Below are 16,170 nucleotides of genomic sequence, written 5' to 3'. Positions count from 1 at the left end.
AAAACTTTACCAAATATTTTAGTAAATTTTACAAAAAGTTCGCTAGCTTTGATGAGGAAGTTCTCATTTCTGACAGAATTCCTCTCCTACATGATAGGGAAAAACCCTACATCTTCTCTGAAAAGAGACCTAGAATTGTTTACTAAATACTTTACTAAATGTGAATAAAAGTTTCCATCATCATCTTTATTTGGACATCATTTACTTTACAAGATCTTCCTTCCCAGCTAGGGTGCTGGATGGGGACAGTAAGAATATCAACTGATGTCTAGGCTGGGAAACTCCCCTTCCACCTCATCTTATTTTTGTTACTAAATTTTTTAAAGGGTACATATTATCCTATCTTAAAATCATTCTTATACAGTAAGAAAAAAGTATGACAGGTTTGGTTTTTAAGCTTCAAGGTATGTTGCTAATATCTATTTTAACAATATCATATTTAACAATATGTTCTACGTATAATCTCTCTTTATAAATTTTTAAGTCACAAAATTCCATTAAAAAGAGGGAAAAGATGTCAACAGAGTGTTTAACCAGCATAATCCCCAAATTTCCTTTTAATTACTTGAAAAAATTCAGGTGATTTTCTTGTGTTTTTTAAAATAGTGTTGTTTAAAAAATAATTCCTCATTTAAAACATCTTAGAAACTCTGATGAATGAATTAACAGTGAACACAAGTTCCATTTGGTTATTCCTCATGATTGCTCACAATGGAGGCATGTTTAGATTCCAAAATTGTTCTCACACCAGCAAACCTAGTGATTCATTTAAAGTAAGTCGCTCATTCCAATCAACACTTGGAGAGCTAAAATCCTGCAATCAAGAGATTTTCCCCAAATTTCAATTAAATGGCATTATTATATAGATTGAACTGCAAAGTACAAAAACCACTTAGTTACTTGTACTTTTAAAATTTTTTTGGCATTTAATTGAATCCTGTAAATAATAAAATATGATTATGAACTCAAATTCATATTAATAAAAAGTTGTGAAATAAATATATCTAATGTTATGGAAAATATACAATATTTTCTAGTCAACAAAAATCTAATATTATAAGCAGTTTATAAAAATGTCTTTATTTCATACAATTTTTTAGGGGAAAAACAGTCCTCACAGAAATACTCTTACCACAATCATTTCAGAAGGCTCTAAAACAATGCATTCACAGCCACGCCTAAAACTTCCTGCAGAACGCTTGCCAAAACTAGAAAGAAAGAAAGAAAAAATCAGTGAGGACAACCTCAGAGATTTAAGTAGTATTTGTGAACATAAGCCAAACTTCCAGATAAATAAAAATTAAAAACAATTACAAAAAGTACACATTGGAGAAAGTGAATTATCTTTAATAATTTACACAGAATGACAAGAAAGCATTCAAATTCTTAAGTTTCAGTCAGATTTTTCTGGAAAATTCTAACATAATATTTCAAATTAATAATGTAAGTAAAGGAGAATTATTAGCATGAGTGAGTTTTCTGTTAGGTTATTTTAAATCATCCTCAGGTGAATTTTGAAAATATTCCAGTAGGGATGGGAAATGTCTCAGTGGCAAACTATAGAAATGTTCCGAAGAAGTATAAAATGCATGTACATGTAATTCTCTTCATAACTTAACTTGCTTAGGTTAAACTTCTTTTTCACCTAAAAAGTGTATTTACTTTCCTAAATTTTCAAATCAATTTATTCTAAATGTTTTAAGAAAAAGATACTCAACTTAAGACTTTATTTCTATGGTAAAGTGATTTCGGTTGATGTACTACTAAAAGCTCATTCCTCCTGAAAACTCTGCACGAGTGAACACAGACATACCACCTTTGCCTTATCTGTGGTGAATTCCCACGTTAACAATGGTGAAGATTTATTGTTTCTGACATAGGGATATGCAAACTAGAATCAAGAACAGAGAATTTGGGTGAAGCTCTTTTTGTTAATGTAACACCTCACTCATTCACAAAAATCTTTCCTTCCAGTTAATTTTTTTTTTTTTTTTTTTAAGAGACAGGGTCTCACTCTGTCACCCAAGCCACAGTACAGTGGCACAATCACAGCTCACTCCAGCCTTGAACTCCTGGACTCAAGCAACCCTCCTACCTCAGACTCCCCCAAGTAGCTGGGACTACAGGTGCGTACCACCATACGTGGCTTTTTTTTTTTTTTTTTTTTTTTTAATTTTTGTAGAGACAAAGTCTAGCTATGTTGCCCAGGTTGGTCTTGAACTTAGGGCCACAATCAATCTTCCCTCCTAGGCCTCTCAAAGTTCTGGGGTTACAGGTGTGAGCCTAATATTAAAATTTTTGGTAATCATATTTAATAAACTTATCTTTAAGAAAAAATGCTTTAAAATTCTACCAAAAAACTATTTCATTGAACAATTTTTTTCCAAGTTAATTAGGCACTCTCGGGGACTCCTATGGAAATTCTTGTTCCATTTATAATCCTCTTTATGTCATAGTAATACACGTTTCAAGTATTAGGAGCCAAGTCATGTAAGAGGAAGAAAACAGAAAAGCCAACATTCTCATTCTATCATCTGCAATCTCTAGCAAACTATCTTGACCACATCATATGATAAATTTTATTTGTTTACAGGTTATCAGGTTAGACTAGGCCATCACTTAAGTCCTTTTCCTTAATAATAATTATCTGATTGTTAAAGATAATTAAGTCCTTTTCCAAAATCATTTCTGGCCAGGTGCGATGGCACATGCTTGTAATCCCAGCATTTTGGAAGCCTGAGGAGGGCTGATCACTTGAGCCCAGGAGTTCGAGACCAGCTTGGGCAACATGGTGAAACCCTGTATCTACTAAAAATACAAAAATTAGCCAGGCATGGTGGTGCCAGCCTGTAGTCCCAGCTACTCAGGAAGTTGAGATGGGAGGATCACTTGAGCATGGGAGGCAGAGGTTGCAGTGAGCCAAGAATGTGCCACTGCACTCTAGCCTGGGCAATAGAGTAAAACCCTGTCTTGAAGAAAAAGTTTCCATGAAAATCAAAACCAGCATCATATTTAACATATTTGAAAAAAATTTTTTAAATATTCATATATACATTCACACATATATGCCCACACAAACATACACATTACAGTACTTTTAAGTGAGAACATTTGACAGGAACAACATAGTAAATCTATCTTCATGTTACTTCTCATGCAATTTAAATGACCTGAATTTTTAAACATTTCTTTTAGCTTACAATTAAATACAACTGAAATTCCATAACTCCTCAATATACACAAAAGTTTGAGTTTCTGAATCTACCTATTTGCAATTTAATTTTTTAAAATGAAGCTTATAATTATACACTACAAATTAATAAATAATCTCAATGTGTTAGTAAAATATGTGGCAGGTTACAGACTTGGACAAGTTTATAAATATAGTGGTCTAATGTTTATCCGTTTTTAAATGTAACATAGTAAAAAATCATAAATGTTTGTAATGTATACACTGTTCATATAATACTTGATACAAAAGCATATGCTAGAATTGTTTACAAATTTTAGCAGCAAAAGGTGTTAATGTTCACATAAATAAACTATATAACTGTTATTTATTTTATATATAAATCTAGTACCATCTTCACCACTCCAGGACTTAGGGTGTAAATCCTCTTACCAATTAGTCATTCGTTCAACAGAACTTTATGGCTAGGAAGTCACACTTCAAGTTGCACTAGCACACTATTACTTTGGGGATGAAAAGTTTACATTTCCTAAAATGGGCTATACAAAAACATTTCCATGAGAGTTTTTCAGAGAGTCAGTTGCACTAGAGCCTGATGAAACTTTTTCAACCATAAAAAGACTTGAGTTCTATAAACCGTCACAAAGATGTGAACAGGAGAAACTGCAGACTCTCCATCAGATATATTTATTGAATAAGCTGAATGGAAAAAGCAATGTGCACAGAACACTCATTAGCAAGGGAGAATATATTACTTCATTTATTCAACAATCTATGTTTTCAAACACAGCCAGGAATGCAGAAAGGAAGAGCAGCCTCAAAGGAGCCAAAGAGTAGGTCATGAGTGCACACGCTAGGCCTGATCAGTGACAAAGCCTCTGAGCTCTCTCACAGAGATGATGTGCTCTTAGCTCACAAACCAGAAGCTATAAGGTTGGAAGAAACAGACAAAGAAGTGGAAAAAAAAAATGTTAGCTAGAAATTAAGTCCACAAGTTACTTTTGCTTCTGCTCTCTGATTCTTTGAAACAATACATAAACAAAAGTAAGTAAATATGATTATTTACTACATTTTCAAAAATCTTTGGCGAAGTTCTACACGAAACTGTTTGAAAAAATTCAGCTCTGGAAAATAAGGACAGAGACTTCAAAAAGGCAACAGATGAAGATGTATAGGAGATAAAGTACCTCATAGACAATATAAAGAACAATCCTTTAAAATATTTTAGACTACTTAGTGGAAAAAAATGGTGCAAAATCTTCAGGATTGCAAATAACAAATACACTTTGAGAGAGTAAAACACAAAACCAAAACAGTAAGAATAAAGTACAAGACATTTTACAAAGAGTGTGAGTGCAGGCAAGCTGTAGAGGATCCAGTGTGCACAATGAAATGCTCTACACTGAAAAAGTGATCAAATGCACACAGCATTTAATATTATACTAAACAACAGGTTCTCAGCTTTCAGTTAAAAGTTATTAATAAAAACGAAGTCTTTGAATGCATTAGCAGAGCAAGATGCTTACACAAGTAAAATTATAAACAAAGACAAACTTTGAAATGATGGACACACAAGGAAAGAATCAAAAACAATTATTACAATACATGCCCTTATAGAAAATCAAATCTATAAAAGGGTATTACCCTGGAAGAGTGTCTAAGGGGAAAAACACAGAACTGAAAAGTTTCTCACAAAAAATTCAGGGAATCCAAAGGGCTTTCCAAAAGACCAGATGCATAAATTAAGATAATTTTTCATAGGCTGGGCATGGTGGCTCATGCCTGTAATCCCAGCACTTTGGAAGGCCGAGGTGGGCGGAACACTTGAGGTTAGGAATTCAAGACCAGCCTAGCCAACATGGTGAAACCTCGTCTCTACTAAAAATACAAAAGTTAGCCAGGCATGATGGCAGGCACCTGTAATCCTAACTACTCAGGAGGCTGAGGTAGGAGAATCGCTTGAACTCAGGAGACGGAGGTTGCAGTGAGTTGAGATTGCACCACTGCACTCCAGCCTGGGTAACAGAGCAAGACTCAGTCTCAAAAATAATAATAATAGGCTGGGAGCAGTGGCTCATGCCTATAATCCCCGCACTTTGGGAGGCAGAAGCAGGCAGATCACCTGAGGTCAGGAGTTTGAGACCAGACTGGCCAATACATGGTGTGAACCCAGGAGGTGGAGCTTGCAGTGAGCCGAGATCACACCACTGCATTCCAGCCTGGGCGACAGAGCGAGACTCTGTCTCAAAAAAAAAAAAAAAAATTAGCTGGGCATGGTGGCATGCACCTAAAGTCCCAGCTACTCGGGAGGCTGAGGCAGAATAATCACTTGAACCCGGAAGGCAGAGGTTGCAGTGAGCCGAGATCGTGCCACTACACCCCAGTCTGGGTGACAGAGCAAGACTCCGTCTCTAATAATAATAATAATATTTCATTAAGTCCTATTACACCAGCTGAAAGCCAGTATCCCATAAGTTTCTAAAATAATTATTTTTTAAAAACTTAGAAATAATACAATTAAAGAAGAACTTGGGTAACTTAAGTGTACACCTACGATCCTTCATCAAAAAATCAGAAGTAGGTAAGGATTGTTCTAAACCATGTGACTACATTCTGATCCAAATGTGATTGCATCCAGTTCCTTGGTGCCACTGTCCGAAATGGACTCTTAACACTATCAAATACAGCAGTTTCTTTTTAGTAAGTCTTATAATAAACTACACAAGGTGATCTACAGATTCAACATACCCTCTATCAAAATTAGACCAGTCTTTTTTACAGAAATGAAAAAGCTGGTCCTAAAATTCATATGGAAATTCAGGGAGCCCTAATTTGCCAAGACAATCTTGAAAAAGAACAAAGTCAGAGGACTCACACTTCCCAATTTCAAAACTTACTACAAAGCTACAGTAATCAAAATAGTGTGGTACTTAGGCCAAAAGGATAGAATTGGGAGCCCAGGAATAAACTCATACATCAATGGTCAATTGATTTTTTTTGTGTGTTAAATTAACAGGCCTTTTTATTCCTTATGGTTTTTTTTTTCTAATTTTTTATTTCCATAGGTTATTGGGGAATAGGTGGCACTTGGTTACATAAGTTCTTTAGTGGTGATTTGTGAGATTTTGGTATACCCATCACCCAAGCAGTATACACTGCACCCAATCTGTAGTCTTTTATCCCTCACCCCTTTCTCACACTTCCCCCCTGAGTCCCCAAAGTCCACTGTGTCATTATTATGCCTCTGTATCCTCAAAGATTAGCTCCCACTTATGAGTGAGAACATACGATGTTTGGTTTTCCATTCCTGAGTTACTTCACTTAAAATAATAGTCTCCATTCTCATCCAGGTTGCTGCAAATGATTGACCAGTTGATTTTTGACAAGGATGCCATATCTGTTCAATGAGAGAACAACAGAGTCTTCAACACATGGTGGTGGGATTACTGGATTTCACATGAAAAAGAATGAAACTGGATCCCTACCGCACACAATACACAAAACTTAACTCAAAATGAATCAACAAGCTAAATATAAGAGCCAAAAGTAAACTATTAGTAAAACCATAGGAATAAATCCTCATGACCTTGGAGTTGGCAATAGATTCTTAGCTCTGGAAAATAAAAGCATGAGGAGCAGGAGAATAAACATAGATAAATTAAATTTCATCAAAATTAAAAACTCTGCATCAAAGGGCCTTATCAATTAACTGAAAAGGCAACCTGCAGAATAAGAAAGTATTTGTAAATCACATATCTGATAAAGATTCAATATTCAAAATATATAAAAGTCTTAAACAACAAAAAGACAACCCAATGTAAACTTGACGAAGGATTTACATAGGCATTTCTCCAGAGAAGATACACAAAGAGCCAATATGCACATGAAAAGGTCCTCAGCATCTTTAGTCATTAGAGAAAAGCAAATCAAAACCACAATAAGATACCATTTCACACCTGAAGCCACATGCAAATGAGGTATCAGGATGGCTACAATTTTTTATTATTTCCCTTTTTCAAGAAAGCAAAAAGAAAGAAAAAAATAATGTGGAGGACTTGGAACCCTGTGCATTGCTAGTGGGCATGTAAAATGACACAACCACTGTGGAAGACAGTTTGGCAATTTCTCAAAAATCTAAACATAGAATTAACATATGACACAGCAATTCTAGCCCTAGATAAATACCAAAAAGAACTGACAGCAGGGACTCAAACAGATATTTGTACACCAATGTTCACTGCAACATTATTCACAGTAGCCAAAATGTGGAAACAACCCAAGTGTCCAACAATGGAAGAACGGATAAACAAGCTGTGGCATACACACACAAAGGAATATTATTCAGCCATATAAAGGAATGAAGTTCTGATACCTGCTACAACATGGATGAACCTTGAAAACATCCACTAAAGACAACAAGCCAGCCACAAAAGTACAAATATCATATGATTCCACTTACACGAAATATCTAGAATAGGCAAATTCATAGAGACAGAAAGTCGATTCAAGGTTGCCAAGAGTTGGAGAAAGCGGTTTGGAAAGCGTAATGGTTTTGGGGTTTCCATTTGGAGTTACAGAAAAGCTTTAGAAAGAGGTAGCGCCACTAGTGGCACAACAGTGTGAATGTAATTAATGCCACTGTAACATACACTTAAATGTAACCATACATTTAAAAATAGTTAAAATGACAAACTTTACATATTTTTTACCACAATAAAAAAAAGCTTAGAAAAGAAACTACAGACAGGATATTTGGGTTTATTGGCAAAAATCTGGGACTTGAATAAGAAAAAATAGAATCTCTATTTAACAAACAGCAAATTTTAGGAACAAAGGAAGAGTTATGTTTAATGACAGACAAACTGGGAACCCATCTCTTTTATATAATTTAACAATGAAGTAATAGACATTGGGTGAAAGACCTAGTTAGAGACGGGCAGAAGGTAAACAAATATGACTGAAAGACAGGTCGAGTATCCATTATCCAAAATGCTTAGCATCAGAAGTGCTTCGATTTTGGATTATTTTGGATTTGGGAATATTTGCATGTATAGGTGGAGCATCCCTACTCTGGAAATATGAAATCCAAAATGCTTCAATGAGCATTTCCTTTGAGCACCACGTCAGTGCTCAAAAAATTTCAAGTTTTGGAGCATTCTGTATTTGAAATTTTTGGATTAAGGATACAACTTAATCTTTATTTTAAATCAAAGTTTAGAAGAGTCAATTATATGAACATTTTTCTTTCCCCTAACATTAATCTCATTTTTTCTTTATCTATGGTCATATATTTGAGGTTATTTCTTTTTTCTCTCTCTACAAAACATATATTATTTCTAACATAGATACATGATTCATGTGAGAAACTTTTGTTTAAATTTAACATATAATGTATTTTTGAGAATATATTATATACATAACATATAACACAAAATAATGTGAGTAATAATATATATTAACATACAGTCATGCATTGCTTAAGGATGGAGATATGTTCTGGGTAATATGTTGTTTGGCGATTTTACTGTTGTGTGACCATCACAGAATATACTTACACAAACCCAGATGGTATAGCCTACTATAAACCTAGGCTAGATGATACAGCCTATTGCTCCTAGGCTACAAACCCATACAGAATGTTACTGTACTGAATATTGTAGGCAATTGTAACACAACGGTATTTGTGTATCTAAACATCTAAACATAGAAAAGGTACAGTACAAATACCATATTATAATCTTCTGGGATGACCACTGTATATGTGGTCCATTATTGATCAAAACATTATTACACAGTGCATGACTACATAATATTATTTCTGACATATTTATTATTGTACTATCTATTCTTCTTCCAAATGTTCACTGGACACATAACAGAATCGATATTACCAATATAAACACAGTAATCTGTAATACAGAGTTTACAGAAAAACTCACTAAATATAGTCCCTTTTCTTAAGTAGTTTATATTCCATGGATGACAAGTACACAAACAGCTATAACTCAATGACAAGTTGAGAAGAGAGTTTCATTGAGAGGTGAATTCTCAATGGCCAGGCTCACTCACTAGCTAGTTGAGTGAAAAACACAAATCAGCATTTGTAATTCAGAAGGCAATTCAAATTCAGCAAAATTACAAATGACTATAAAGAGCTTTAGTGTTATCCCCGCAAAGATCTGAATGTCAAACCTATAAAGACCAAATCTCTTCAGGGAGCTACTGCCAGAACTTCAACTAGTAGGACATCTGCTTCTTTGAAATGGAACTCATAATACCACTTACCAAGATAAACAAGTATTTTAAAATTTCAGACTCCTTAATTTTTAAAGATATATAGCTTATCTTTTCTACTTTGAATTAAAATATCTTTCAAAAGTTATTTCTGGTCTTCTAGTAGTTTCAGTCTTTGTGTGTATGTGTATTTGTAGATAAGACATGCTATTAACACATATGTATTAACACACATATATGAATAGCTGTCTTTCAAAAACAAGAAAGATGTAGGTTAACAGTTATCAATGAGAGTTAGCCTGAATATTTTAAAAACCTGTTAGTTCTTTCTAACTAGACACCAGCATTTGACAAGAGGTGTCTAATTAGAGGCCATAAGGTAGGAAAAGGGGGTGGTGGAAGGGAGAAGTATGGTATATGTGTTTTAAGAATGCTGATAGTCTTCTCCTTCTACACAGAATGAAAATGTGATCACTATGGTCTATTTTAAACCCTTCTAAATTGTTCTGTATAAATACACTGTACACCTTGCCTTTCAACAATTCAATCTCAATGTAATTTCAGCATGTCCTTAAAATCTGATATTAAACAACCACAAGATGACAACTAGAAGTGATGCAGGTTCACTTCTGGTCAATCTGTGAGTTCTCTGCCATATCAAAAAAGAAAAAAAATTAAGCCCACCAGTAAATGATTATTGAAAAGACCACTTGCAGCATATGAAACAAATTACTCCTAAATGCTAGTATTCCCTCAGTATGACTAAGGAACAATTGCTCTAAAAACAGTATAACAATTCAGACTTTCATTCCCATTAAATTTTTTGCTGAAGTTTTTATACAAAACAATTTAAAAATTAAGAATTAAAATTGTTAGCAAAATTGAAACTAAGTTAAATATTTCTACAGGTGCAAATGGTATGACTCTGTAATACCAAAAATATGAAGACAAAAAATTACTAAGTAGTCTTCCATATAATATAAAATAGAGAAAACGAAACTTGCCTTCAAGACTCCCACACCGCATGAAAGTTTGAGAATGTGAAGTCTTACCTAGTTTTCGTAAATACCCACAGGCAACGAAACACCAGACAGGGTGTTGCAGGTGTTGTAAGGCCAAATTGTCCGAAGTTTCTGTGACCACATTTTCCTCTCCCAAGTTGGGTCAAGGGCACTTTCTGCCAGTGTGAGCTTTCCACGAAAGGCAGTCACAGAGCAAAGAAGCCTCTTCTATCAGTGTCCCTAATCTTGCCCTTTGTATGGGCCTCCACATTCTTCTTGTACGTCAGAACTACCCAGTGGAATGCAATTCTCAGTATCGGAATGTAAACTTATTCAAGTCAGCCTACACCCAGCGAGAGAATACACAGGAGTCAAGCAGATATACTGGTGGGCAATCCTAATTTACAAAATGATTAAAAACATAATACTCCAATATATCAATTTTTCACACCCCTGTTTCCAGAAAATGATAGGCAGTTACTACATTTCATTTTCTTCCTTAAAAAAATCTAAGTAACTGACTGGACTGATGTTCCTAAATCAAAACCAATTTATTTGTTTAGGACTTACAAAAAAACGATCACATAACATTGTCTTCAGACAGCACAGTGGCAATTAAATTAGGGAGGAAAAGCTAACAAGTAACTGCAGATGCCATCAATTCCATTCTCAAAAATTAGTAGCATATATAAGAATAAATTTTAATATAAGTATAAAAGGAAAGTGGGTTGACTTTCCATAAAATACATGTAATCTTTTCTTAATAAGTTGACTCATTAGTTTAAGACCCAAAAAAGTAACAGCTATGTTAAAAATCACACACACACCTACACCAAGTACATATATAAATTACATGTATGTGTGTAAATTGCAAACTGCTTCTAAAGCATGGACTTATATTTCAGAAGTATTGGGAAAACTGAACACAAACTATACATCTCTAAATTTCCTTCAAGGCTCACTTAGAAACATTCTAACAATAATCACCTCACATAAATTAACAGAAGTTTGCTCCTCTGCACAGTGAATCTCAACATTTCATCTCTGCTTATAAAAATAGAGTACAAGATAAAAAATATACAATATGAAGGCCTTATAGCTGTGCTATTCCCCCGTTCATTCCTCAGTAGTTTGTTGTCTATTTAACAAGCACTAAACATTCGATACTTAAGCTACTAACATTTTAATTCTCTTAAAAAAAATTCTAACCTGCACTGTCTTCAGTGTCTTTGAAGAACCACTAACACCAACAGTGCTGTCACCTTCTATAGGAGCTCTTTTCTCTGCAGCACTGAGCACTCCCCATTTCCCTGTGTTTTCTCCCAGTGAGTCCATGCGCGCGGCGTAGCTTGTACAGAGGCCAACATTCCATCTGACGGCTAATTTCCTGCTTCGATGACCCACCCACCTCTCCTGGCTGCAGCTATGTGTTTCGCATGTTGTATGGGCACTTTTCGCATACCAGCCTCATGACCTCAGCGGCTGCCTGACAGACACTCTTTATCAATTTCTATTAATTCATTATCTACTCTCTTGTAAGTCAAGGGCAAGTAGGGAAATCTGCAATGTCTGCTCTCCTCTGAGTCTTCAAGGTCAAATGCTTTGTGCTGGCAATACAATTTTGTTATTAAAATTTACCCAAGCTGTACTACAAACTAGTTGCTCTCCGCCAAAGAGATGCTGAACTGTATACCTGGCCTGAGGGATTATCATGGAAAATACTAGAATAAATTTAAATCAAAACAGTATGGGAAAAGTTAAAAGAGGCTGCTTTTGCTCTCATTTTTCCCTTCAAGAGAAAAAAAAGGTGGCTCTTACCTCAGCTGTATTGGGGTGAAGAGAGCAAGCAGTTTTTCTCTCTTGCCACAATCTAAACCAGCAAAGATCAGTGGTGTGATGACTACACTTTGGTAGTGTCTATGTCCTCGTGACCAAACTGCTAGAGAACAGCTCAGCTAAATTAATCTGCTGCTATCAGTCTACACAGTGGCACAAACAGGTCTCTGCTGATCACAGTGCTTTGTACACAGATGGCAGCTGATCAGCTTGTATAAAAGTTATGGTCCATAACAGCTTTTCTTTTCAGCACGTAGACACATGCCCATCCAATATACTTTTGTTAAACGTTCACCATTTCACTGTGCAAAGCTGGCCATGTACGAGTTGTATAGACAAGGAAGCTTAGCTCTAGTATCTTATCTTCAAATGACCTTATTTTTTATAAAATTCTTTCAAGAAGCAAAATAAACAATTACATTAAGAAATAACCAAACAGATCTATGTAACATATTAATGAGAAAAATGGCAGATGAATATAATGAATGATTCAGACTGGCCCTAGGCAAGTAAGAAACTGAACTGATCTCAAGAATCAAACAAGATCTCAAGAATCACAACTAAACATCTGATATTCTTTAAAGCTCTATGTTAATGGCATCAAAACCTAGCCACTAACCTGACCAAAATTTGGGACACACCATAAGAGAAGTTGAAATGTTAAGTATGTCTTTGTAAGATTGAACCTCAACAAAAATTCAGGTCACTTGAAAAATACTGTATTCATAATTCTTAGAAGTTAAAAGGCCACATGTACAAGGGAGGAAAAGCATAAACTCATACACATATATAATCTTTTACAAAGATATCAAGTAATAAAATGGCAATTGATTTAATTCATCCGAATTAAATGTGGACTTTTCTCATGAGCCCATACTTGTTTTGTAAGTGAAAGACTGTTCTATTTCTACCAATAACTAACACTGGCAATATTGCTTAACCTGTTTCAGAGCTTCCCCCTTATAGATTGACGTGGTAAAAACCTATTACTTATAATCAAAATATAAAACACCTAGGAATAAATACAATGAAGAATGTGTATGATCTGTACACTAAAAACTACCAAAGGGAACTTAACCTTGCAAAGGGAAATTCTAGAAAACTTAAATGGAGACAGAGTTCACAGTTGGGAAAGCTCAATATTGTTAAGATAGTAATCTTTCCCAAATTGATCTACAGACTCAGTGCAATTCCAACCAAATCCTAACGAACATTTTTTTTGGCACTGATAACCTGGTTTAAAATTTATATAAAAAGGCAAGGACAGAATAAAAACAATCAAGAACAAAGTCAGGGATTTATGTTACATGACTTCAAAAGTGACTATAAAGTTACACAAATGTGGTATTGGTGGAAGGACTGACATGTAAAGCAATGGAACAGAAGACAGATTCCAGAGACAGATCTAAACAAATATTTTATAGTTAAATAATTTATTTTTATAATTAATTGATTTTAAACAAACATGCCAAGGCAATTTGATGGATTAAAAATATTCTTTTCAATAAACTCTTCTAGAACAACTGAATATCAAATGTAAACCTCAAGCCTTACCTCACACCACACACAAAAATTAAATCAAAATAGATCTCAGACCTAAATGGAAGAAGTAAAACTATTACATTTCTAGAAGAAAAACATGAGGAAATCTTTATGACATCAGGTTAACGAAAGATTTCTTAACAAGGACACTAAAAGTACAAAGTATAAAAAAAAGAGATTGACAACATGGACTTCATCAAGATTAAAAGTCTTAGCTTTCAAAAAGACAAAGTTTTTGTTTTTTTTAAGGCACATGTTAGATTAGGAGGAAATTTCTGCAGAACATAGCCAACAAAATAATTGTATCTAAAACACATAAAGAATGCTTACACAACTCAAAAATAAGACAATCCAATTTTTAAACAGGCAAAAGAGGTAAACTGACACTTTGCAAAGATATAGAAATGGCCAACAAACACATGAAAAAATTCTCAACATTAATCTTCAGAGAAATGCAAAATAAAAACCACAGTAAGAATACTGCCACATATCTACTAGAACAGCTAAGATGAAAAAGACTGACAATGCCAAGTGTTGACAAGGATGTGAGGCAAACAAATCTCATAAATTGCTAGTGTGAATAAAAAATGTTATTGCCACCGTGGAAAACAACGTGGGAGTTCCTTGTACAGTTAAACATACATTTACCATGTTATCCATCAATTTCACCCCTAGGCACCTTTCCAAGACATTAAGGAAAGCATACACCCAAACAGACATTTGTGAATGTTCATAGAAGCCAAAATACGAAAGCAACTCAATCATTTTCAAATTAATGTTTTGTGAAAGATTAATACTGCCTCATTTACAAAATTCAGTAATTTTATAAATCTGGCATCCACTTTATATAAGGATTGACAACATATTGCATGGCTTGCTAAAACAGACCATGAGACATCTCTGCACTGGGTTGGGCAGTACGGCAAAATTTTAAAGTTTTCGAATTCTGTCCCTGTTTGTTACTTTCTAACATAGCTGTAAGTACTCCTCTTTTCCTTCGGTATTCTTTCTATTTACCCAACTCTCCACCGACCCTACCCTGTATCTACAATCTTTCTCAGGTGACCCAGGTTATCTCTTTATATCCCCTGTAGCTCCCACCTATTTGTTAATGCATTAATTAAACATGCCTAAAATCAAGTATCTTCATTTCAACTCTGATACCCACCTACCTCATTCCCTCCGGATTTGGTTATAGCTGTCAAAGTAATTGCTCTGTAGACATCCAAATTCAAAGAACTGAAGCCATCTTTTACTTTTTTTCTTCCCTTGTCTGTAACCTTCAGTCACTAAATTCCACCAATCAGCCCTTTTAAATTATTCTCCATCAACTTCTTTTTCCATGGAAATACTAGTCAGGCCCTTAGCTTTGGGATACAGAGACCATTAAGATAAGGTTCCTGTCTCTGGTTTCAACTTTACCAAATCTTCCAGGGATTCTCTTCTTCTATTGCTCTACCTTTAAAACAGTTACACATCGATTTTAAAGTCATTCACCTACAGCCTCTCTGTTCGAATCTGATTAACCACCTGCTGGTATGCTTTTAAAACAAGACTGTCTAAGGTCCAACTCAGATGTGGCAAACCAAAATCTCTAGGGCGTGGGACTCAGTACTTTGCCCATCCTAAGCCAGGCAAATCTAATAACTGCCTGGTTTGAAAACCTCTACCTTGGGCAATTACTTTGAAATTCTTGCCCCATGTTATCTTCAAACCACCTTTATTGCCTAACACAAGGACTCTAAAGTCTTTTCTATATACTGTTCCACAAGCACGTTCTTAGAAAAATTAAAATTCATGCTTCTTGGGCTTCAGTGGTAATCAAGCAGCTCTTCTCTACTATATTTGAAAGACTAAAATTACTTTATGTTCCGACACAGATAATCAATGAAAAAAATCTGTTTCAGCCGCAATGATGCTTTCAAATACAAAATTTCCTACACATAAGGGATTTTAGAAGTTCACTTAAATGGGGTCAGGCGTGGTAGTTCACGCCTGTAATCCCAGCACTTTGGGAGGCCAAGGCAGGCGGACCACTTCAGGCTAGGAGTTCAAGACCAGCCTGGCCAACATGGCAAAACCCCTTCTTTACAAAAAATACAAAAATTAGCCGGGAGTGGTGGCACATGACTGTAATTCCAGCTACTCAGGAGGCTGAGGCACAAGAATCACTTGAGCCCGAGAGGCAGAGGTTGCAGTGAGACGAGATCATACCACTGCACTCCAGCCTGGGTGACAGAGTGAGATTCTGTCTCAAAAAAAAAAAGGTTCACTTAAATGGGATAATGGCTATAAAACCTAGAATATCTTATTCAAAGCCAACTCTGTAGTTCGTGTTCCCAAAATTATGTAAGTTAAAATTCAAGA

General features: G+C 35.1%; 1 protein-coding gene across 7 annotated transcripts in view; it reads right to left on the bottom strand.

The window, feature by feature from the left end:
* RAPGEF2 (Rap guanine nucleotide exchange factor 2) overlaps positions 1–16,170 on the bottom strand; it is a 257,003-nt gene that overhangs the window by 119,006 nt on the left and 121,827 nt on the right. For 6 of the 7 annotated variants that reach the window (XM_012508235.2, XM_030816277.1, XM_030816279.1 and 3 more), the window contains one exon: positions 1,133–1,208. In XM_012508235.2, coding sequence (XP_012363689.2) covers positions 1,133–1,208 — 76 coding nt within the window. Of the gene's footprint in view, positions 1–1,132; positions 1,209–11,634; positions 11,931–16,170 lie in introns of those variants that run through there. The other variant, XM_030816282.1, reaches the window with a different exon arrangement.

The sequence above is a fragment of the Nomascus leucogenys genome, chromosome 7b, assembly GCF_006542625.1.
Source record: "Nomascus leucogenys isolate Asia chromosome 7b, Asia_NLE_v1, whole genome shotgun sequence".
NCBI classification, from domain to species: Eukaryota; Metazoa; Chordata; class Mammalia; order Primates; family Hylobatidae; genus Nomascus; species Nomascus leucogenys.
This window is presented reverse-complemented; position numbering and strand designations above follow the sequence as displayed.